Below are 24282 nucleotides of genomic sequence, written 5' to 3'. Positions count from 1 at the left end.
TTTTACAACCAACTGAACAAACTTAAAAGATATAACATCATCCTGTCATTTACAGAGGGAGATGGCTTTTATATATTCATCAAGGTCCTAAGCAACACAGCAAAACCACACTAACTTCCTCATCATCTTCAAAACTATTCCTGTTCCCAAAATTATACATTTGAAGACCTAATTAATAGGTGTGGAGTCAGTGGAAGTTTGCTGCAGTAATGGCACACTGAGGATGCAGGGAAGAGCTGCTCATCAGAGGACAACTGCCAAGGAAATCATCACCTATTCAAAACTCAGGGGATCAAATCTGTATAGTGTATGATCCTCCTTGGTAGACGTGATCATGTGAGGTTTGCCTAGAATCAGGATTTGCTTCTTGAGTCACAAGCTGCTCGCAGGAAATCTGTGGGGATTGGGCTTCCAGAGGGGATTCCCTCCATTTGGCTGCAAAAGTTTCTGCGCTGACTCTATGGAGGATGCAGAACCCACCTGGAGTTCCCTAAATACAGCCTGGAGGTACCAAGCAGGAGCACCTGCATGGAACCTCTGCGTCTGACCCCATTCACCCCAACCAACCACCCATAAAATAAGGAGAAGGTTCACACCAGGACTCTGTTCTGACAGTCAAGTACCTTTTGAATTGATCAACACGTTAACAGAAGGCAACAACCCTTCTCTCACATCACTCTCCGACGCTTTCCACGTAGAACACACTAATAACAGTCCTAATGAGATGCTTTGCCCAGACGTGCCTTTAAGAACACTTGTTCCTTTTCAGCTTTTACTGGGGTTCATGTGTGTTCACAATTATTTTCGGTGAAGAGTTGATTGTGCAATGCTTTCACAGGTTGATGAGTATTAAATCAGGCAAAAGTTTTCTCTAATGAGGAAGCAGTGCGTGATCAGATCTAAGGGAGTGCTTTTTAAAAAAGTTAGAAAGGAAGGGTTCTTAGTCTTATGAATGTTAGGATATGTCGCTTATGTTTCTTTAATAAAAAAACTCTGAACTGTGTCAGCCACTGCTGATTTTTTTTTAAGCTAATGAGGGTAAACCACTTCAGCTCCAGTACAAAAATATACCAAATGTAACCCTTTAAGATGAGGCGTATTGACCACTTCCCAAACTCTCCATCTCTCGGAATGCAGCAGAAATGCCCCACGCCGGCTGGAGGTGCCTGTGACATGTCATTACCTGGAGAGCAATGCAGTGATTTCCATACTGTGAAAATCAGCGATACAGAACACTTAGAGGGCTCGATTCCTAAACATGCAGACACCTCTAATTATTCACATGAAGTCAATTTAGCATCAAATAGTCCTTCTACGATTAAGAAATGTAGTCTCAGTTCTCTCATAAAATGACAAAGAAATATTGTAGCCTTATAATTAATAGTCCCATTTTATATTGTTACAGGAAGATACTTTCACAATATGCATTTTGGTCTTACCATCGGATGCATTTAACTTACTTCACAAAGCATGCTTGAAAACAGGACTTCTGAAAGCTTTCTTTAGAAAGTAAGCTTAAGCTTCTTTTCCAGTACAGCACAGGAATAAATCACCCTGTATTTATGAACTACATTTAATTCCTAAGCACCTCATTAAAGGGAAGTGAACACGAATAAAATGGCTCTTCTCCAAAACAAAGCAAAGGGTAGAGGAACTACATCACAGTAATTTAAGGGGAGAAGCAGGCACTATCTCACTGAAAGCACAGGATGATATCTGGGCTAGGGAAGGCTGTGATTACTCGCTCTGAGCCGAAAATTAGCTGGGTTCTGGATGCGCACACTTTTAATCTGCATGGCATGCCATTTATCTGGAGTATGCCAGGATGCTAATTCAGCTTCTCTACTAATTCTTTTATCAGCTCTGTTAGCTCCTGTGGTTGGAGGTCTCTCCCCTAATGTTTAACAGGATTTGCTTATTAGCTGGACAAAACATCAGGTGACATTATCATTTTCTTACCTTTATGTTACACATAAATAAACACCGAGTGCAGTACATACATGGACCATGTTCATGTTCCTGCTTGCGATGAGTTGTTGTTCATTATATAAAATACAAATATAATTCTGTTTCTCTGATCTTGAACTGTCCAAAGACTGTCACCCTCCAAATTTCGTTTGCGAAGTCCTAGGAAATTCTGGTCTCTATTCTGCCACCCGCAGTATTCGCTACACGTCCACCTACAGCATCTGGAAACCACACAGGTATTCCAGGCATTCGCAGCATGGTAGAGGGCTGAGCAGGAAACACAAGGGATGTGTCTTTACATGCATTGTTGGCTTCAATCTACGCGGTATAACTAACGTGGATCTGCGTGCAGGTCCTGTCCCCTGTGACCAGACAGGGCTCTCTCCCACCTCAGCCATGTTCTACCATCACCATTGCAGTAAAACCAGCTTTAAGCAGCCAGAGTGGACTTCACTCTGCCCGAGAAACATCGCTGTGAAAGATTCACCTCTGCTTAAACTGGCTACTGACTAGTATGGGTTAATACTGGAAATGTGATCTAACAGATAAGGAGAGAACTAAAAACAGAGGGCGGAAAAAAAGTCAATTCAAACTTGTTGCAAGTCACTGGCAGTGCAAAAATGATGGCTCCAGTGCCAGGCAGAGGTGCTGAGTGCAGGTACAGCACATCACAACTGCACCCAGCCATTTCTAGACCATTACAAAGATAGCCAGGCTAAGGAGAAAGTAGAAGCCAGCACTTCAAACAATAACTCACACTATTGTACCAGAAACCTTGTGGTGAAAGACCTGCTATACAGTACTTAAAAAAGGGGGGAAAAAGGAAAGAAGAAAGATTAAAAAGGCCAAGCTCTCTTGAAATCTAGCCTATCTATTTCTTGTTATTTTATACAATTAAATTACAGGTCACGGTGACTATGCCTACCCAAGCACAAACTCAAGCACATTTACTCCACAAATCAACTTTCATACCTCTATAAGCTGGTGGTACTTGAACCCCCATTGCTATAAATCACTGCTGATGGGTGGAAGACGAGGTGCAGAGGTTTACCGCTCCTGAATTTCCCCTGCTTTCCTACGGATCTTACCAGCGCCATCAACGGCCACAGAGACACTCAATCGGTTCTGCCATGCCATGATGATTTCTGTCATTGAGCCTGGCCGCAGGGAACCCGCGGAGCCCTTGAGGAGCACTGGCTGGAGAAAGCCGTACCTGGACTCTGCAGGGAGACCACGGGCCCAGCAGCCAGCTGTAGCAGGGCTTCACCGGGCAGCTCCTGTGCTGGGTGAGCTGCTCCGGGCAGGGTCTGCCCTCACCCGCTGCCCGCAGGACCACCGAGCGCCCACGCACCATCTGGCCTAGGCGAGGGGAGAAGACAGGACACAGTGAAGGACACCCGGAGGAAGAAATAAAGGCAGATTTTGTGATTGATCAGTATTCCTCGATCATTTTCCACCACTAAAAATCTGTTAAAAAAGCAATTAATTGGGAAGACTAATTAGATAATATGGATGCAATTGCTAAGTCTAAGTGACAGTCACTAGTTTTTTCAAACACAGTTTTGTATGTTTCCCAAATACATTATTTGTTTATGCAACACATTTAAATACTTGACTAAATCCTGATTATTAAATATGACAAGAACATAATTCCTATGGCAGCATCATTTTTAACACTACCCATTCAATATGTTTCCAGAGATTTTTAACAAATTAAATTTTCTTTTTATGAGCAATTATGCGCATCTAATTTGAAAACTGCAAACACTCTAGTGGCTATTACTGTCCATAAGCATTTCTGCCATTTCCATTAAAATTCTATTTATTATTGGTGAAAACTTCTTCAGCCACTGAATGGAAAAAGCAATTATGTTCCTACTTTTGAAATAATAAAACTGAATATATTCATTAAAGTTATAGCAATTCCATTTTCATCTCCTTTGCTGTCCATTTTTGTCCAGGAATGTTTTCACTCAAACGTTTCAGTTAGAATCCTGACTCCAATGGAAAAGAAAACTGGAAAAATAATAATAAAAAAAGCTCTTATGCAACGGGATGCAGAAGATTGTGCCGGGGATAAAATTTCTGCCTTGATTTTCAATAGGTGTGGATTTGAGAGGCAGTTAAAAAAATAAAAGGTCTGGGTAATAAGGGCACACACATGCATAGACAGAGGCAAGCAGTAATTGCTAACTCACTGAAAAGGAAAGAGATAACGTGCTGGGCTGGAGCTCTCCCATTTGGATCACAGTCGTTTAGCTGCAGTCGTGAGGAGAGAGGAGTCCGAGGGGGAAACAAACACCCTGCAAAGTGGGGAGGCTGCGATATCCAGCCAGATCCTTCTCCCAGCTATTTATGCACGCACTTTTTAATTAACGGTACTGCAACAGGGTTTAAGGTACATCCCTAATAACTGTTGTCATGACTCTCCACGGAGCAGGGTTTCCAAAAACATTTTAGCAAATGAATTACATGCAGACATACCTGCAAAAGCTCCTGACAGATACCTTAGCAAGCTCTCTTACCTTTACTGTGCTATTACTTTGCTCTGACCCATTGAATTCCATCTTTAAACCCATTTACGCCAATTTTAAGACTTCTTCCTTCTCCAGTTCTAATCCCCTGGACCTGGGGAGTTTGTAATAGAAGTGATGATAAAAGCTCTTATCCACATGGCTCTGCATTCAGCTGCCACGGAATCAGATACATTAGGAGGTGGAAAAAAGTCCTACCAGCTGAGAGGAAAGGAATGGTGAAAAAATCCTGCGGTTCAACGGTGGTCAGAGCAAGGCAAGAGAAAACCCCAGCCTGCTGCTGGCAACCCCCATGGCAGCCCTCCCCTCCCAACTGGCCAAAGTTAGTAGTTTCTTCCTCTCCAGCAATGGACTAAATTTTCCAAATTCTTCTTGATTCTGAATGCTAAGGACTGGCAAGCAATGGAAAAGACTCTCTGGGAAAGCATGGGAAGCCCATGGCTGTGGGGGGTTTGGGATGCCCCGGGGCAGGCAGCTTACCCGGGCCAGGGAGCTCTGTGGCCCTGCCAGGCACCAGCTCCTGAAACGGCAGCTATGGCAAAGGAGGTCTCCTAAGCTTAAAAGATGTGATTCCACGAGGATGGCCCTAAAGACTGAAGCGTTCATCAAGCTATTTTAATTAAATAATTTCCTTTCATACACTCTGTTTAACATCTTTCTAGAAAAATGTAAATAGAAAAAGCATTGAATGGAAAATGTAATTTTCCTTTTAAGAGGAATTAACAACAATTCTGTCTTTATTTACATTTTATTTTCCTACAGTTGGTTATCCCAACCTTTGAAATTCACAAAGGTCAGCTGGTGCTTGACTCATTTTTTTATCCTGAGAACAAATCATCGAAGAAATAATTTTCACTAAAATCTTTCTTTGAACTATCACCGCAATGAGTTTCTTAAAGCTCTGACTTTGTTTTCCACACTCAACAAACGTTATCTAGATGTTTGGCTACCACTCAAGTAGCAGAAAAACTGCCCATCTTTAATTCTTAAATACCTTCTCTTTTTCTGCCTACAGCGACCGGGATCTCACTGCCTCTGAAGATAATTTCTTTCCAACACAAACTTTGGAAGAGTCAAAGCAACTTCTTTAATTTCTCAAGTGAATTTTACATTAGTTTCCAAATGAATTTGCCACTGCTCTGCATATTAAATAAGACAAAAATTAAGACAGAAAGTGTGCTGAAAAATGAAAACAAGCATTTCTTCATAACCTCACATTTTTCAGTAGTTGTGAAAGAGCCTAGTCTTGTTAATGCTGGTCGCTTAAAACCCTGTTTTGCATCAACAGCTAAAATTTCATCTCAGAAACAGAGGATCATGTTTTCAAATCAGAAGAATAAGATTTTTTACCACCCCAAAATTCTTGTCATTCTTTGCATTTTATGCACACAAGCAACATGTCGTGGCTGAAACCAAGACAATTAACATTGCTGCTACAGTTCATCCCCGTCAAAATTACTGACACGTTGTTCTCTGTTTGATGAGCATGAGCAGAGCATATAAAACACGGCCTTATCAGGCAGCCACAAGACTAGAGAGGGGATCAAGTCCCTTAAACACAGCCCTGCAGGTCACGTCAGATCAAGTCACAAGCAGATGGGACTGATGATAAACACGGCTTTTCGTCTACTTCCCACCGCCAGCCCCTCCAGCAGGCACTGGGGCATCCACAGCTTGGGGAGAGGTTTTGGTGGCCCCTCTTCCAGCAATGTCTCCCAGCACCACTGGACTGAAGCTTTCATAGTGTGAGTAGCCAGCAAGAAAAAGTCACAAACGTTTCTTCTTCAGGAGGCAAAACCAAAAATGTTTTCTCAACTCAGTGACGAATCAGTGAAAAATGTAACCACCACATTTTTCAGTTGTGCATGTCCTCATCCCGCTCATTTCTGCCCCACAGGTCAGTCCGGTGTTGGGATGCATGTCTCCACAACCTGCTACGGTCTCTCCTGGGCTCTGAGCAGTGTGTTCAAACCTGGGTGACTTGGGGAAATCCCAGAATTTTTCCGATGAAGTCAGCTTTGCAAGGGGCAAAGCCTGGGTTTCGGGGGGTTTATACTATTTTGCACTCCTGTTAGATGATTTGGGGGAAACCGTATGGTACTGGAAAATGTTTACATAGAAAAATTCATCATCCTCATGTACTCATTTGCCTTAACCAAGGAAATGCAACTTGCTGGGAATAATCCTTACCAAACATGTTTCCAGTGACTTTGATGCAGACCACGGGAGCATCATCCATTAACACAGTACTATACGTCTTTTCATAGCAGTACAGCAGCTGATAGGAGAAACCCTAATACATAACCCAGCGTCAGCCTAAAGCCCTCACCAGCATCCTGAGCAGATGCTGCCCAGAACTAAGGCTGCAACAGGCAAATATCAGTTACACATCTCCGTAGGCTCAGCGCAGGCAGGGAAGAGAGATCTACTTTAGTCATCATCATTTATAAAAAATCAATATATTTGCCTTTGGCTGCTGTGTACCAGAACCATATTAGTTGTCAGTGCCACGTACACCACAGCACCACTTCATGTTTAAATGCATTGTTCTATAAAATAAAACCTGAGCAAGAGAACGGTTCCATCCATTAAAATATATCACAGCGAACCAATACTGGAAGAGAATAAAAATGTTAGCAACAATGCTAACACTGAGTTAAGGAACACATGAAAGCATAAATCCAGCAACACTAAATTCTGATCTGAATTTTATTTAAATTATGTTTCTCTTTGAAGCTGTTTATGGTACTTCAGCAGGCCTTCCCCACGCTTTCCAAGAAAAGCAGAATGTTATTGTGAGCGGAGCCAGTAATACACAGCTGAGCTGTATAAAAGTGATTTGCTGTAAATTATTTCTGAGAACTGTGCATCTAAGTCCTACATTTCAGCTTTATAAAATAATGGGCAATTACTTATTTGGCAAAGGGAAGACACATCAGTATTTACTACTGCCAGTTCCCACAGCTCGTGTATTGTCATCCTTTGCTTTTCCCTGTCTAATTTGAGGCTTCACCCTATTCTCACAAAGGCCTGTGAGAAATTCATGATGATTTCAAAGGTATTGCAGTCTATGAACCTTTAGGTAGGAAACCCTCACTGCAATCATCTGTGAAGCACTGCCTGTAGATGTCTTCTCTGTTAACACCATCATCAAGAAGTATTTATAACCAACTGGAACTCAGTGAAGAAGCTGAAATTACAGAGTTTCTGTTCTTGGAACCATACAAAGGCCATGGCCACAGGACTGGTGCCAAGGTCCGTTACTGGTGCCATCACGGATGTCCGATAACAGCGTAGCTCCGTGCTTGATGGTTGCTGCAGCAAAACTCAGATCAGGGCTGGGGCTGCAGTAAAATAATCCACGCACTTGGAATAACTTGGATGCAAAGTACTTTTGTTTCATTGACTCTCCTGCTTTGGGATGAGATCAGAAGACTCTTGGGTCCCCTCAAAGCTGTTAAGTGATAGAGAGGGACTGAGCAAAACACGACTTCTTTATGATCCAATTTTTAAAGCAGCTTTCCCAGCTGCATACATGTTGGAGGTTCACAAAACAGTATCTCCAGCTTTTACACCACATTTGTCTCTGTCGTGAACTGTATGAGGCAGCTCTCTAGCTAGCAGTACAACAGAGTTACGCTCTTTGAGGACCAGAAGATGACCCCATAGGCGGAGCTGAGCTTAGGCTTGATGGTGTGGTTGTAGCAGCCTTAATGAGGTTTGGCATCTACAGTCAGGTCACTCAGGGGAAGGTCTGCTGTGGCAGGGCACGCACGAATGTTTCCAGTTTTTCTCTGCAGAAGTGCAGCTCCGATTCAGGACATGACATAACTGGTCGCTCCTTGCATGCAGTGGTAACCATCAGCTCTTTAACCCGCCTTCAGGATTTGAATAAGCATTTCAGGATCGGGGCAGAATACCATGCGTACCTTTACTTGAGGTCATCCCTTTGCAAACTATGAAATGTAAGAGCTCAGGACAAAAAAACCTCCAGGCATTCTACAGGGTGAGCTGCTCCTGCAGCACGCTAAAAGCCATGAAGTTAAAACTTGCTTTTGCACATGCAGCTCTATTTATTTTAGTAAGTGATTGAACACTTGGAAAAATAATTTAAGTCTGTTCAGCAACAGGAGCATTAACACTCCAAAATGCACTTCGAAGAAAAAAAAATATGGAATTACTAGCAGTCCTAGTGTGTTGTTGTTAAAACACTGTCCATGAATTATTCATTTCTGTTAAGAAAGCACTACTTTACAAAAGGGCTAAAAGCTCAGCAAAGAAAGAACACCACTAATGCAAATATTAAGCTTTTTCTCCAACGTGCTTTGATCTCTGAAATCCCTCTGAAGGAATCACTTTATGGAAGTTAAGAGCTTTTTCCTTTTTGGCCTTAAGTGAATTTGATTCTAATATACATTATGGCTTTTGAATCTTAAAGACCATTAGCTGTATGTCTAAGGCACATCGGAATCCCGGGCAATAATGTCACAAGCTTATTTTGAATAAAACCTTCAATGCGTTTCCTCACGTCAATATTCAAAGGGGTTTTAAAATCATATAAAGTTTTAAGAGGTCCTAATGCTTTCATTTTTTGTAGGCTAGTGAGCATTACTGGCTATAAAAAAACCTCGCTGAAGTTACTGGAGTCATACAAGTATTCAGGGACCTGTGGATACAAGATGGAGACAAGGCATAGACTCAATGATGAAAAATAGCCTTAGTGTTTCTTCTTCAACGGAATGTAATTATGTTACTAAAAGTAACTACACCAGAGGATTTGTATTTAATTAATTATCCATTTCTTAAGAATCCTGTAACTTTCCCCAGCTCTTCAGTAGCTCTAAGTACTCCCCTGTCTCTGGGGTTAATGTTTCCTATGACTGAAGTCTGAGAGTTTGAATTAATAAAAGAATCCTCCCACTGACTGTCCACCTGGTTTCCTAAACTGCGTTTTTCACTTTAGAGTACTTTGAAAACAGTCTGCTTTGTTAAAAAAATCCAACACCTCAGGACCTCGACAGTGTCCAAAATTATCTCTGAAGGACTCGGTGTGGCTCAGGGTGATCCCTGAGCTCTGCATCCCTGCTCCAGGGCTGTGTGAGCCTGCCTGGGGCTGGGAGTCCCAGCAGTGTTGCACTGCTGAGGTGTGGGAGCGGGGGAAAGGGGCAGGAGGGCATGCGGGGACTCACCGCCGGCACCACATGTGTGAGAGCACTGCGACCAAGATGACCACGCCGACAGCCGGCAGTCCACCGCGCATCCCACCACACACCGACTGCTCGTCTGCAAGGGCTTCTCCAGGTGAAGCTGTGAGATGACAAGGAAACACACACATTAGCCCCCTCACGTCCCCTGGCCACCTCCTGCTGCAGCTGGCCCCCAACGCAGGAAACTGAAAATTGGCAGTGACTCCAGTGGGACTCCACCATTGCCACATAAAAGGATTTGTCCCACAATGAAAGCAGTTTCAGTGTTGGAGCATTTCACGTTTTAAGAGTCCCTCGGCATTTGGGTCTTATTCTGAAAGGACAATCGCAAACTTCTAGTAGGGCACAATCTCCCTAGTGACCAGCTTTGCTGGGACGGTGCAGGGTTGGTAGCCAGGACCCATGCCTTTGGGTTGATAGTGATACCACCCACTAACACCCCAGGGATGCTTGTGTTCCCCAAAGCACCTCACTGATGCACTCCCAGCACCAAACACAACTTCTCCACCATTTATGATGATGGCTTGGTGCGGATCAGAAGGTACTGGCTTTCTGGAAACAAGATGAATCCTGTTTGCTTTCCCTGCCCTGTATGCACGCGTGTGCCATCCTCACCCGCTGGCAGAACCGCAGGCTGACAGTGGCTCCATCACTGCGCTGGCAGCTCAGGAGGCGACGCCGCTCTCCATGCCCACAGGTGGCATTGGCACCCAGCTGGCACCTGCTCCAGCCTGCAGACACAAAGCAAAGGATGCAGTCATGGCTGTCATGCCATTCCACATCTTTTTACTCAACATGCTGGTTACCCTCCCCTAGCACGGCGCTTCCCTACAGGAGGGCAACCCAAACGCAAGAATGACCCTCAAAAGACAAAGTTGCGCTTAAAACCGAGCAAGTCTCGGAGGAGAAACCACTCGCTTTGCACTCAGATACCCCCTTAACGAAACCGGCACGTCAGAGTGCACGGAAAACTGTCCAACACCGATAAAGTGCATCAGGTCAACCCAGCTGGTGTGCCTACACACTATTGTCTGAAGTAACATTTCACTTTTTGGATAAAGTAGCTGGGGAAGTTTCTGAAGGGTAACTTGTTTAACCTATTTCTTGTCTCAAGGCAAAGCTTTACATTATTTAAAACTAAGCTCTAATACTCATAACATAAAAACAATGTCTCTGGTACAAGATTTGTATCTTATTATTTGTCTGAAATTATGATAGGGTACAACTAAACTAAAATAAGCTTTAAAACACCATTTAAAATAGACAAAAAGCATAACAGAAACAAATGAAATGTCCGTATACCACGGACAAACAGGAAGCATAGGAAAAGAAAACTTCTTACTATGTGTCTTCCACCTCTGATAAACACGTAAATGTTTCTTAAACATCACATTTCTTAAACGTGGTGTTAAAAAAGGCATCGTTCTGCTGCCTGTGTGCTTCTAGGGCTTTTATTTCAAGCAGGGTGAGTTTATATGCAGATGTTTTATCCTGCTTTGTTTTCCCTTCCCACCACCACCCAAACTCCTCTTAGATCTCTCCTCTCTCTGGCTTTCTCATTAAACCGAGCTGGTCAAAACAAAAGGAATTCTTCTTTGTTGTTTTTTGTTTGGGTTTGTTTTTTTTTTTTTTTTGCAACAGATCTAATTCCTTCTAAGGTCCTAAATAATGCATTTTTCTCTGAATATAATCCATATTTGCCTTCAAATCAGACTTCTGTTGGTATTTTTGCCTTCACCAGAATCACAGAGATGGTACTCTTTTAACTGGAATTTTGTAACTCATCCTGTTGCTAACCCTCCAAAAAGAAGAGACTACATATAACCTGTTTTATTTCCAATATACCTGCAATGAATCATTAAAAACAGTTTATTTGTCCACTAACCTGTGGACAAAGAGAAAATGCAGGCATGTAATTAACTTTAGTGCAATCAGTGATGTCTACACATTACTCTTAATGTCAAGGCTTTAACCAACACCACAAGCAAACATACCTAAGAACACAACTGGAGAAATCTTTAAGGAGCTGAATCTTCTATGCAAAGATATTTGGAAAAGCAGAACATCACTTTCATAGCTGTTGTAAATGGTGTCACTTCCTGCTAAGAGTATATTGGAAAGTTACACCTACCTGTTAGATTGTACTGATATTGGAAGCAATTTTGGTTAAGGATACATGGCTTCATTTGTGAATCTTCAGGGCAGGGCTTTGTATTGACAGAAGACCTCAGCACTTGTCGCGTTCGGGTTTGCATCATGCTCGGGTCACACACCTATACACAGAAGTGATGACAGTTACCAGGAGATCCTGGTAAATCCTACGGACACCGACTGACTGGGTTGGTACACGCACCTCTGCAGACGCACTGAGCTACGATACAATGGTGCTTCTGCTCTTAAGATACTTAAAAGCATATGAAGGAAAAGAAATGCAGTTCAAGGTAAGAATCCAATATTACTGAAGTCGTCCTTTGTCCACCCTGATTCAGCTCTTTTAAGCACTCCTATAGTATTTAATTCCAACAGGATAAAGACTGTGCCACCTTGCTGTGCTCTACTTTCCACGACTTCTAGAAAAGTGACACAGTACTGAATAATGGGACAGGATTTCTGGCACAATTAATGCATTCTTAAGAAATAACTGATGTTACAGCAAAGCTTTCATTTCTAGGAAGGACATTTGTAATTGCCTATCAGTTACGATGCTGACAACAAGATGAGGTGACTTTTCAAAGCATGTCATACAAACACTGATGTCCAACTGCCTATAAACCAGGATTTGCTTGTTTACATTTTCACGTGAGTATGAAGCAACTGAGACTGATTTTCATCCGTGTTTGCACATTACTGGCACGAAAACTGTTTGTTTTTAGCAGCTCTCCAGCCTTATCACTGAGGAATGGGGCTGTTTTTCTTTCCATTTCACTGCAGACTTAGCAACAGCAACCAAATGCCTTCAGCCTTCAAGAAACATCCCCTTTATGTAAAGGAAAAGCACCTGCTCATCCCTACAAATCCCCTCCTGCAGCCTTCTGCTCACCCGTCCTCTGCAGCGCAAGAGAGTGCTTCACTTCGGATGTCACGCAGAGGTGTCACCCCACTCTGCCTACGCATTTCTGTTCCCTTGGTTTTCTTAATTTGGGGCTAGAGCATAAGCACTGGCTGGGCCATGGGGAACACGGTGCCACTGCTGGTGCCCCAATCCCAGCTGTTGTGTCCGTGTCTCACGCCCCGGGGAAGTATTTCAGGAGGAAGGAGTCACAGCGTCAAATATTAAACGCCTGTGACACCAGGCAATGCTAAGAGCACTAAGGCTTGCTGCTTTATCTCATTAAATGAAATAACAAAAAATTCTAAATAAGCTTATTCTGGGTGATTACAGGAATACCTAAGAGTCACTTCAGCTGCAAGGCTGGGACAGAAAACAGCCCCAAGGGCAGGGCAATCCAGTACAGCGGGGGTGGGTGTGCGAAAGTGGTCACAGCAAACTTAATGGAAGTAAAGCCTTATTAAAGGTATTCACAGCAATTTCCTGAACAAGATGACCTATTTAAATCCTAACAGTCTCTCATCAGGGCTGAAGATTGCTCAGGAACAGCAAAGAAAACAAACATCAAAAAAACCCCCCAATGCATGTAGAAAAACGTTTTCATAAATGCTTGGGAATTTAAAACATGATTTTTCTACAGAGTACTTCCATTACAAAAAATAGCTAACAGTTTAAAACCACAGGCTTATTATCATGCAACAAACTGCCTGGAAACACTGAACTCTGCACGGGTGAAAGTATGGATAATTCCTGTATTGTGACTATTAAAGAGAAATGTAATGGCATTGCAGCATGAATCTAGATCTCAGACTGCTGTAAACTGGATTAGTTACACAGAGGACAGCATAACTAAACAGCATAAATAACCAGGACAAATAGGAAAAAAGTTTAGTCCGGTCTTAAAATACATTCTCAAGGCCTGTTTTCCTTACGCTTACACTATGTGAAGGAAATTCTATTACGTTATCATTGCTGACACACACCTTGTCAAATAATTTTAAATTATAAACTTATTTGAATATCCAAGGTCATCTCAAATACCCAACTGTTCTTAATTATCTCAAAATTAAACCTCTGCTAAGTGTTTACCAATAGTTTACTGACTTTTCCACAGCTAAACCGATTGCTCATCCTCACAAGTAACACTAATAACTTAAACGATTTGCCAATAAAACAAAACATATTTAAAAAAATCAAAGAAGGTACCTCAGTAGCTACTCCTAATTAATGTTTCTCTGCATTATGTTACCAAAGGGGAAAAAAAAAAATCAATAAATGCAGTGAAAGAAGTTAAGTCTGTACCATCTCAGAAATACCTGCTTTTGCTCCTTCAAAACAAGAACCTGCAGACAGAAAATATGCATCATTTGTAGATAAGTAACTTATTTCAATAAAATAGTATTTTCCCCCCTGCCTAGCATGCGCCCCACCGTCCTCGATTCCAGGGCACTGACGCCGCACAGCACGGCACACGCTGTCATACAGCCACTCTCATTTCCTGGCTAGAAGGACCATTTTCCCTCTCAGATGTCCTCCTGGTGGGCAGCAGACCAGTCTAAAGGTCAAACTCTATCTGGTGTTTACCAGGACCCGAATAAACGAGTGGTTTACTGCAGCTCCGAAGCCGGTGTTCTCACTGCGCTAATGAGCCATGTTGTTCAGAAGCCACAGCGGATGTGATAAGCTTCCCACTTTTACCAGTTTCGAATAATAAAGAATCTCTGTAGGAAAAGTGTTCATTTAATCAAACTGAGTACATGGGAAACATGCAAAAATTCAAAGTCGGCAAACTGTAACTAATATCCTGTAATATTATTTGTTGAATTTCTCTTTATGTCAATTGAGAAGTCAATTTAGTTTTATAATTGATTTTCTGGCCTTACTCTTTCAAGTTAACTATGTAAAAAATTGAGCCAAATATATGTGGAACTGAGTAAGCGGCAGGAGGGAACGACTTGCAAAGAAAAAAGGATGAAAGCTGGCATTTTCAAAGCAGCAAGAGGGAGCTGAGTATCTAGCTACCCTGGAGTCTCAGTGGGCTTGGGTGCACAACTCCTTTATGACCCCACCAAAATCCCCCAAATAAAATATTTACCATGTGGCAAGGGTTGAGAAACAGCTTGGAAGACTCAAAGTCATTAGGGGATGTGAACGGTGGAAACGGAAGAGGGAGTGTTTCCAGCGGGGAAACGCTGAGGGTAGTAACAAGCAATAACAAAGAGAAGTTTGTAAGCTGCATAGCAGGAGGAAGATATGTCACCGTTGTCACCACTGCCATCACTACCAGTGGTACGTATCTAGTCCTGAATTTGGATCTTAAAAAGGACTGAGAGAAAAAGCAAACACTATCAACAGTGCGTCACGTTTTCAGGAGGTAACACAGAAACAGCAGTCACTGTAGAGCAGGCAGCAGAAAAAAGAAGTGTTACTCAGGTAATTAAAGTAAGACATTATCATAGGACCAATCCCGATTTGGGCAAGATTGCAGAAGGGGTGGATTCTGAATATTCTCAGAAATGCAGAAAATGGCAAAACCAAACTGACTGTTCAAATACCCTTCCATACGAAAGAGTAAAGGTTCAGGTACATGGCTCAAGACCAGATCTGCTCTACGGCTCTAAGAATCCAAGTTTCTTATCACAAGCATATGTGAATCTACAATGTTGGGGGGGTTAAATAAAGAAAACCCACTGTGATTCAGCAATCCTTTACTGAGCATCTTCATTTACAGCTCCTCTCTTCTCACTGAGTGGATGCAATACTTTCAAAGACATGATTTTACTTCCTACTGTTCTATTAATAATTACTACTTTCACTGATCATGGATTAAGCTTTTTGAAAATTATTTTTACATTAAGTCAGCCATTACCTCCCGTAAGGTAATCACAACTGGTCTGCCCTCAGCATTAGCCAACACTTGTACAGCGGAAGCACAAGGAATGCGGAAAAGGGGCAGCCAACAACACTGTTAGGAGAAAGGCAGGTACATACAACGGAAGCGTTCAGTAGTGGGAGTTTAATTTTGACTTGTATTTTGAGAACATCTCTTTATGGCCATGATACCTATTTTTATGCCCGTGGTTATAAATACCGTAACTGCTTTCCATAGCTGGAGAAGGCGGTATGTAACAATGGGGTAGAATTGGGCTTCACAGCAAATCTCCTTATGCAGAAATTGAAAGCCAAGGTGATAAGACTGCAATGACTTATTAAGAAAGGTCTAGGCAGCGTCAAAGCCAGGTGACGGTTGAATTGAGCGCAATGCTGAACTCTGAGCAGGTGCTGAAGCTCTCCACACGCATCGAGCTTGATGATCCATGCCAGGGTCCAGACCAAGCGATTCTTGCACAGACCTCACGTAGCAGAAGGAGAAGAGGGTGGGGTGGAATTCAGCCCCTCGTTTGGGTCTCAGCTACAGGGAACCACTGTAAGAGCAACTCTGGAGACCTGGCACCTTCACATGATCTTTCCAGGAAACCAAGGCTTTGTTCTGCCAGAGGGCTGGGGCTACCAGGAAGGACAAGTAGTTCCTGTTGCAGCATGGGGACTGTCAGACTTTAGTTCCTGCTTAGCAAGTGCAAAACCTTTGTTCAATTTCTGCCTCTATTAAACTGAAACCCACTTTATGGATTAAAGAAGGATGATGAATATGGGTGCTGACCGGCCACAAATACAGGAAATGAGTCCTAAGAAATGGAGGTAGCTGTGATGCATGGAGGTAGACTAGGCCTGGAGAACTGTACATACCTTCAGGGTTAGATGCCAACTCAGTTAGGTTTTACGGACTCTGTTGTTTGCTGGATTTAGTCCAGATTGCTGCTTGATGACTGCAAGCAATGGGCTGTATAATTCAGGCATGTGCTTCCTCTGGAATCAGTGGTAGGAATGGATGGAAATAACAACAGGGACCTAACTCAGGTCACACATTAACAGCCTGCAGTACTAGGACACCACACACACAACTATACCGTCCCAGCCTACTTTATGGTATTAAATTGCACCACTTCCATTATCCTTTTCTATGAAGTGTGAAAAAGCTGATTTAGAGCCAGGGATCTTGAGGCCAGATTATACAAACCACTACAGAAACAAGATATTCTGAAGCAATGCGAGGTATGTAATATGTTCAGGTAGGAAAGAATCAAGAGTTTTTCCCAAAGGAGAGTTTAGAAATTATAAAAGCCATAATCTCATTTCTATGCAAGAGTTCTTGGCACTATTAACTACTGTATTTTTAAATATTTCTTTAAGCCAATCACATTTTTCCACTGTGACCACTCGTCGCTATTTTAAGCTAACATAAAAAGCGAGGGACACAAACACAGACAAAGGATGCACCCAGCCTTTGGGCCAGGCAATAACAGAACAGACAAAGCACGGAAAGTTTGCTCTGCAAGAGAAGGGTATTAACTAAAATAAAACTGCAAGGTTATGAATGGTAAGTTCCAGAGGAAGAGCTGTTAACATATCCCACATTAACATACACTATTAGACCTCCTTTGTGATGGATTTTAAAAGCTGTCCATTGATCTAGGCTTTCATATGCATCATAATTGTACAGCACAAAGGTTGTAACCCATTAGAGAGCCCTTTAAGCTGTTTAATTTATCGAAGAACTCGTATAATGCACACGGCACTATAAATAGCTGCCCACATGATATTTAACTGGCTGTTCATAAGCCGGCGTACAACCCCAGTCTGAGGTAAATGCATTGGCAGCAACAGGACTATTTTTAACAGTGCAATGAACCGTTATATTGTTCACGCTGATGTGGATGTTTTGTAACAATTTAACAAGCCATTTACAATAACATGAGTGGTCTTTTGAAATGAAAATGCATTTGCATAAGTTTTCGTTTTGAGATGCATCCAGGTTCTGAAACATTATATTTATAGCCTTCATATATAACCATTAGTTTTTTAAAAAATGATTATTAATAAGGATGAATAAAAGTAAAACTATGAATCTAAAATTAAACAATGAATCTAAAAAATACAGCATTTACCAACTTCTTGATAAAATAATAAAAAAAAAATCAAGTCACAGCTTGGAGCAGTGCATGTTCTTCCAAAAAGTCTTGGACCAGCAAAATTCTCATGCTTGAGAATAAATTATCTCTTAGGCTAGAAATACAACTCTGTGCGAGCACCATTCTTCAATCCAGCCTCCACACTGCAGGTCCTCTGCCAAGCCTACGTATGAAGGTACTAGTCACGATGGAGACCTCGGTAATGCACACAGTGAGCCCCAGCATCTACAAGAGGCAACAAGTTCTCTCCCAGTTGGCATTTCCAAACTGTACCAACTCCAGCTTGCATCTACGATGAAAGCCACTGCAAAACCCGAGAGTCAGCTGTATTGCCTGGTGCCACTTTTAATACGATCAGCTGTTGCACTATTACACCCTCCCCGCAGATTCGAGAGAATAGCAACTCAATTGTTGCTAGTCTTCAGCGTTGAACATTGCTATTGATCCACGAGGAAAATGCTCCCTGAAACAGAGACAGCTGTTCTCACTCACCAGACATGTAACCTCCTATAATTAACTAATTTCAGACCTCTTGGAATTAGCTGCTAGAAATGCCAACAGCTGAGGCAAACAAGGAGGCTGCTCGGATCGGCTGCAGGGGCTGTGACGGCTACCCACATGACAAAATAAATTTGAGGTAATTATTTCAGGGACTTGTAGCACAACTCGCACATTAACTCTTTTTAAGAATGCTTTGATGAATTCAACTGAAGTTAATTAATTACATTTCCAAGTCAGATGAATACAAAGTTGAGACACCACAGGTAGTCCACGTTATGTGATCACTGAATATGTAACAGAGATGATAGGATTTCAGTTTCCAGATAGTTTAGCTGGGTCTTTGAGCAATCAAGTGATGATGTCTGACTGAACACGCTATTGTAGCTGAAACGAATACGAAATCTCTGAAGCAAAATGCAAGTCAATCTAATTTGCTCATCATTTTTGTTTTCCTGACTAGCAAGCTTCAAACTGTTATTTTAAATGGCTTCAGAGCCTTGATATTTAAGGTACGCGGATGTTACTTAGTGACAAAGAAGAGAAATTTATGAGCCAAAAAATAAGTATTCAATCAGAGGGAAAACCATTTTGAATTTACTTCTCACAATAGAGAATTGAGAATAATAGGGAAGCTTTAAATCGGTAATTATGAGTTTCTTGAATCTAGTAAAGGGAGAAAACCTCAAAAGTAACCTCAAAGAACTACGTTTCTAACAGCTGCATTTCTGGGTCACGGCAAAGTGCCATTAGAGGAAATACTAAAATTTAGCTTTGTGTAGCAGTGTTAAATAGCACTATGATCAAGATGCAAAATTGCAATTGACTTGGAAAATACACATAAAAGAATTGTGGGAGCATCTGAAATTAAAAAAAGACCACCCTAGAAACACAAATATTTAAAAGCAAAAGGGAACTGCAGCCAAAAGGTAAAACAAATCCAATGTTTTAGCAAAAAATTTGACGAAAATACTCCCTATTGACAAAGCAGTCACCACCTTTATGACTCATTGATCTGAACATGATTCAGGATCATCTCCCATCCCGAAAGTTGAAAATTCACATGGGAAGATTATTGCTGTAAGATAAAACCGAGTAATACCCTAGGAAGTATCCAGAGTACAATGACATATTGACAAAAGGTACACCGGATAATCTAAAAGGCCTTTTTGTATTCAGCTGATAAGAGTTAGTTATTCTGCTATCAGGATGAATTTATTATCAACACGATAAAATATGAGCAGAGCACAAAGCGACTGGAAAGGAATTCTCACCTGGCCAAAATCTTAGGTAAAGACCTCAAATCGAAGAGCTGCTCAGGCAAAGACGAGGCTGAAATTGCGATTGTTCATTGCTTACCAACTAGATTTTGTCAAGTTTCATAAATCCTCTTTATCTCCAGCAAGCCAAACATAACCAGAGATACAGGAATATTACCTGGAATGCTCCTTGGCAGCAGCCTCACAGGAGTGCTGCGACTAAAAGAGTGCCAACTGTTTTGATATGAAATGTAAATGTGCTTGAAAAAGAGCAGCCTGGATGTACGGTTTTGCTTTTTCATTGCAATATGTTGTGATCCTTTAAATTTTTTTGATTACTTAGGTAAGATAAAGGATACTTAGAAAATGGATTTTCGGTGAATATTCAAAATGCATTTTAAACATCCTCAAGACAGGCATTACATCCAGTTTAGCACGAACCCGAACTCATGCATGAGCAAACCAGCTATTGAGCAAAATTCCCTCAAAAACAATTAAATACACAGCCCTAATGAGGAAGAGGTTCTACGCACACAAACTTACTGATGTGGGTTTTGGGCGCCATAGAAAGACATTTGACACAAGGCTGGAGGCACAACGGGTCTGACCAAAAGACTTAAGATGAGGTTCAGCTCCAGATGCAGACCTATATTTCAGAGTCTACATGCAGTGTCTCCATGTAAGATCTAGACACAAGCTCTCACTTGTAACCAGTGGAGCTCCTCAGCTGACCACTCGTAGCTCTTCCCTTATAGACAAAACAGGGTCTTTTGTAGGTTCCATTGCTTTTGTTACCCCATTCACCCTGACCACCAGCTTGTGGACATTGTCACCAAGCACCTCTCCTAGTGGCAACTCAGGAGATGGAGGGTTGCATCTATTACCCTGGTGCTGGCAATGCCTCACTCCCGGCGACCACGTTTCCCTCAATCCCTGCCCCATCCCACCGCGCCCCCACACATATGAAGATACACAACCATCGTGGTACAGCCAGTCTTGCACTTCCAGCAGGTCCAGGAGATGTTAAGCGTGCACAGCCTGGGAGAGACTGTACTGCGGTCCTCAAAACCAAACACAAATAGCTGGAGCAGCTATATAAGGGAGATGGCACTGCTGTAAACTCATCAAAGGGAGGGTTTTATCTGTTCGTAAAACTTCAAGCTGTTCATCGCCTTGCATCTGGACAGAACTATTTAAACACATGCTCCATCCGCACACAGTCATCTCTGTTTCACAACAAAGCATTGCAGAACAGCTTGTGAAAACATATTGTTCGGTTAATTGCATTGGCATAAAGATGCCCTCACATTTCTGAATTAACATCTACCATGGCAAAAGGATGTACAAGGAGACACAGGGACTGTGGCACTCGGCCCTGCGACTGCCAAGAGCTACGCTGCCTGATGGAACACAGCCCACGAGATCTGGGCATCCCTTTCCTGCTTCTGAGCTACAGAGGCTTCGCCATTGCTGAGAGGGAGACTTCAGACAAAAATTCAGGGTGTCTTAAGGATACTAAGGTGCTTAAAGCTTCAGACAGTCCTTTGTGACCAACTGACTGTCACCAAGGCACCTGAAAAATAACCAGTGGTGTTGAGGATCTCTGCATTAGTTTACTGCATGCTAAAATGAAGAAAATCCACCTCTTAAAAAAAAGAAGTCAATGGCAAAGAAACTGCCCAACCACAGTGGGACTTTGAAAGGTCCCAAGTGCTTTTGAAAGCATCTGTATCGGTTGCAAGTGTTACACTTCATCAAAGCAACGCTACTGGGGAAGAGGCACCGGCAGGAAATGAAACACAGGATTTTATGTGACACATTCTTACCGAGTATATTGATATGCTACACAAAATATTATGGAGGAAATTACCTGTGTCAGCAGTAGTATAAATACCTGCCCAATAACCACTCAGACTGTTGGTAACAGCCCTGTTAACACAGGGGCAATGAATACGTTTGTCACTTACATGCATCAAGCACGTCTATTAAAAAAAAAACCCCTGAGATTAAACCTGGCACGTATTCCAACACCGATCAGAGAGAAACACTAAACTTGACATTACACACTTTGAGGCCAGAGGGGTTTCACAAGACAGCATTTGCAGCTTCTTTCCATCTTGCACACTTAGGAAAGCCCAGAGCACTTGGCAGTGGCTTGAGTCCCTGCATAATTCACAAAGTTTCAAGTATTTCACGACATGATAAATTGTGCAGGCATCTTGCTGCCATACCCTTCTGTTGCTGTTGCCTCAAATCTTCCCTCAAGGTTTTGAGGAGGAGGAGACCCTGGACAGAAACAGTGTCTGTTGGGAAGGGAGAGCTGTCATTTCTTCAGGCCTAAGACCTGTCCAAAGAAGTGCCACCACCTCAGTTTACCAGCAGGTTGTTATGGCAGTAGTGCATCACTCACAGAGCTCTCCCCTGCAAGTGTTTCCTGACAGAGACAGTCCTTACTGCAGCCAGCATATTGATCCCTTCACCTGCTGTACCTGTGGGGGTCCTCTCCCATAGACCAAGAGGAACGATGAGCGGAATCAACTCACAGTAGTGACTATGTGTTTTACTATCTGATTTTGTATAGCCCAGGCTCTGTAGAAATACAAAAATCTCTAGATTCAACCATGCTGGCAGGACCCATTAAGCTGGACTTCCCTCAGAAAACAATTTATTTTGTCAGAAAATAACTATTTCATGAAACAGTTGAAGGACAGAGAAGACTGACATGTGAAGAACATTGTCACAGAGGCACAAGCAGGAGAGCCTACCTGCGGACACGTGCTCCACTGTCCCCAGTCAGACATGGCACACTCGCTGGGACAGTACAAGCTACACTTCTGCACTATATCTGGAATTTCAGCCTGATTACACAGCGCACTGGGCACAGCCTCCCCTCCGCGGTCCTCGGCAGCACTCACACACCTACACAGAAAACAGACGTTTTCATTAGAGGATGATCAGCGTGCCACAGAAGCGACGAATAGCAACAGGTCTGCTCGACCCCATACAGGACGCTATACATAACCCATGAGCTACGTACAGCACGGCTGGTCAAAAAGAAGAGTTAATCATGTTAATGCAAATCAAAACCAGCTACACACACGGCATGCTTTTGTTACTCACAGATTTCAAAAACTACATTAAATAAACATCTCAAACTTCATACTGAAGGGGTTTAACTTTGATCATCTGACAGATGAGCAAACAGAAAATGACAACCAGCTAGAAGAAACCTCTGTGCTCCTGCTAGGAAAATCCAAACATTTGGAAATAACTCAGCGTCTCCCCATGCCTGGGGAATGAATATTCACTGACAACGAATGCGACTCCAGTGCCATTACTTGGGGAAAATGTTAGCAAATCAGAATATGGAGCTTTGCACCTCAGGGGGCTTTATGTATATATGGCATTTAGGTTGAAGAATTCTAATTTAAACATCATGCCTTCCTTCCGAAAGACGTCTCGGCCGTAACACAAGGCTGCATCTCTGAGATGCTTTTCCTGTAAACCATTGCAGATGTTTCTTTTCATTTGGAATACACCAGACTCGGCAATGTACTCAGTGTCAGACGGTCAGCTACAGCAGCTTTACACAAGTACCTACCAGCTCTGGGTTTTAATCTGGGGTACCTGCGCTGTTGTCTTCACGCACCTGACTTTCCTCGTTTGTATTCCTTCTCCACAGTGGAGGGAATTCTGTTCGCTGTTGATTTTGCATGGAGACCACGGCTCTACTATCCAAGAATACTGATTGCACTCGCTGTAGCATGGGACTGCCTCGTACACCTGCCAGGAGGAAGAATCAAAACTGTTCATTTGAACTATCCAGGTTACCGCCTCTGCAGAAGAGCCTCAGCTGAACCCAGGAAAACGTACACTGAAAAATATCCCGGCTTATTCTCCTTATGTTAAGGGTGTTGTAATAGCTTCAAGTTAATTTATTCATTACTGTCTTGTCAAGGGATTTTTAAGTATATAGTGGTAGTATGCATGCAGCATCTTAGGAAACAGGATAAATAACAGCTATTTCCTGGAGCCAGAAGAGGAACTTCATTACAATTTCATTTGCTCTGACTGCTCTCGCTATAATCTATCACACGTCATTCAGCAGCACCGTACGCACTGCATCCTTTTGTGTTTTGTAAGGTACAAACTTAAAATCAGCACTCATTTACCTTTATTTCTAACGGATCCTTGTAAGTCATTTACCATAAAAGAATGAAATTTCATGCGTCCTACAAATTTCATTTTTATACACAAAACCTGTAAATGCTTTTTTCCTTGCAAGTGACTTATCTCTAACATATCTCGTAATCAAACACGAGCGTGTACTTGCCTGAACTACGGTACCTGTGGAGAGAGAAAAATACAGCCAAAGGCTTGATAAACAGTTTTAAAAGGTGCTGGATATTCAAGTTGTTAGAAGCAACACATTGAGATATAGCACCTTAGCAGATTTTTTAGGTTTAAACAAATGAATGCATCAACGGTTCTATTACAGTAATGAATAAAAGTTATTTATTTTGAATCTGGCTTGTCCGCAGAAGCTGATTTGAAGATACAGTGCTCTCTGTTGCTTTGTATGAAGCACAATGCGCTGCCCTGGAAAAATACAGCGCACCTGAAATTTCTTCTTCCACACACCAAAACCTCCTTGGCCTTGCTGCTGCGGAGCCGTTCCGTTCTCAACACTGAAATAACTGTAAATCATTAGCCTATCTTCTAACGACCCCCTCCCCA

At 42.3% G+C, this 24282-nt stretch overlaps 1 protein-coding gene across 1 annotated transcript in view; it reads right to left on the bottom strand.

Moving 5' to 3' along the window:
* LOC104499281 (thrombospondin type-1 domain-containing protein 7B-like) overlaps positions 1 to 24282 on the bottom strand; it is a 38891-nt gene that overhangs the window by 12067 nt on the left and 2542 nt on the right. Inside the window, exons 2-7 of the mRNA XM_010142766.1 lie at positions 23195 to 23328; positions 22311 to 22464; positions 11841 to 11982; positions 10325 to 10440; positions 9692 to 9809; positions 3182 to 3327 (exon numbers count right to left, since the gene is read on the bottom strand). Coding sequence (XP_010141068.1) covers positions 3182 to 3327; positions 9692 to 9809; positions 10325 to 10440; positions 11841 to 11982; positions 22311 to 22464; positions 23195 to 23328 — 810 coding nt within the window. The remainder of the gene's footprint in view (positions 1 to 3181; positions 3328 to 9691; positions 9810 to 10324; positions 10441 to 11840; positions 11983 to 22310; positions 22465 to 23194; positions 23329 to 24282) is intronic.

The sequence above is a fragment of the Buceros rhinoceros genome, unplaced genomic scaffold (genome assembly GCF_000710305.1).
Source record: "Buceros rhinoceros silvestris isolate BGI_N320 unplaced genomic scaffold, ASM71030v1 scaffold10289, whole genome shotgun sequence".
NCBI classification, from domain to species: Eukaryota; Metazoa; Chordata; class Aves; order Bucerotiformes; family Bucerotidae; genus Buceros; species Buceros rhinoceros.
Note: the sequence above shows the minus strand (reverse complement) of the source record. Positions and strands in the feature narration are given on the sequence as shown.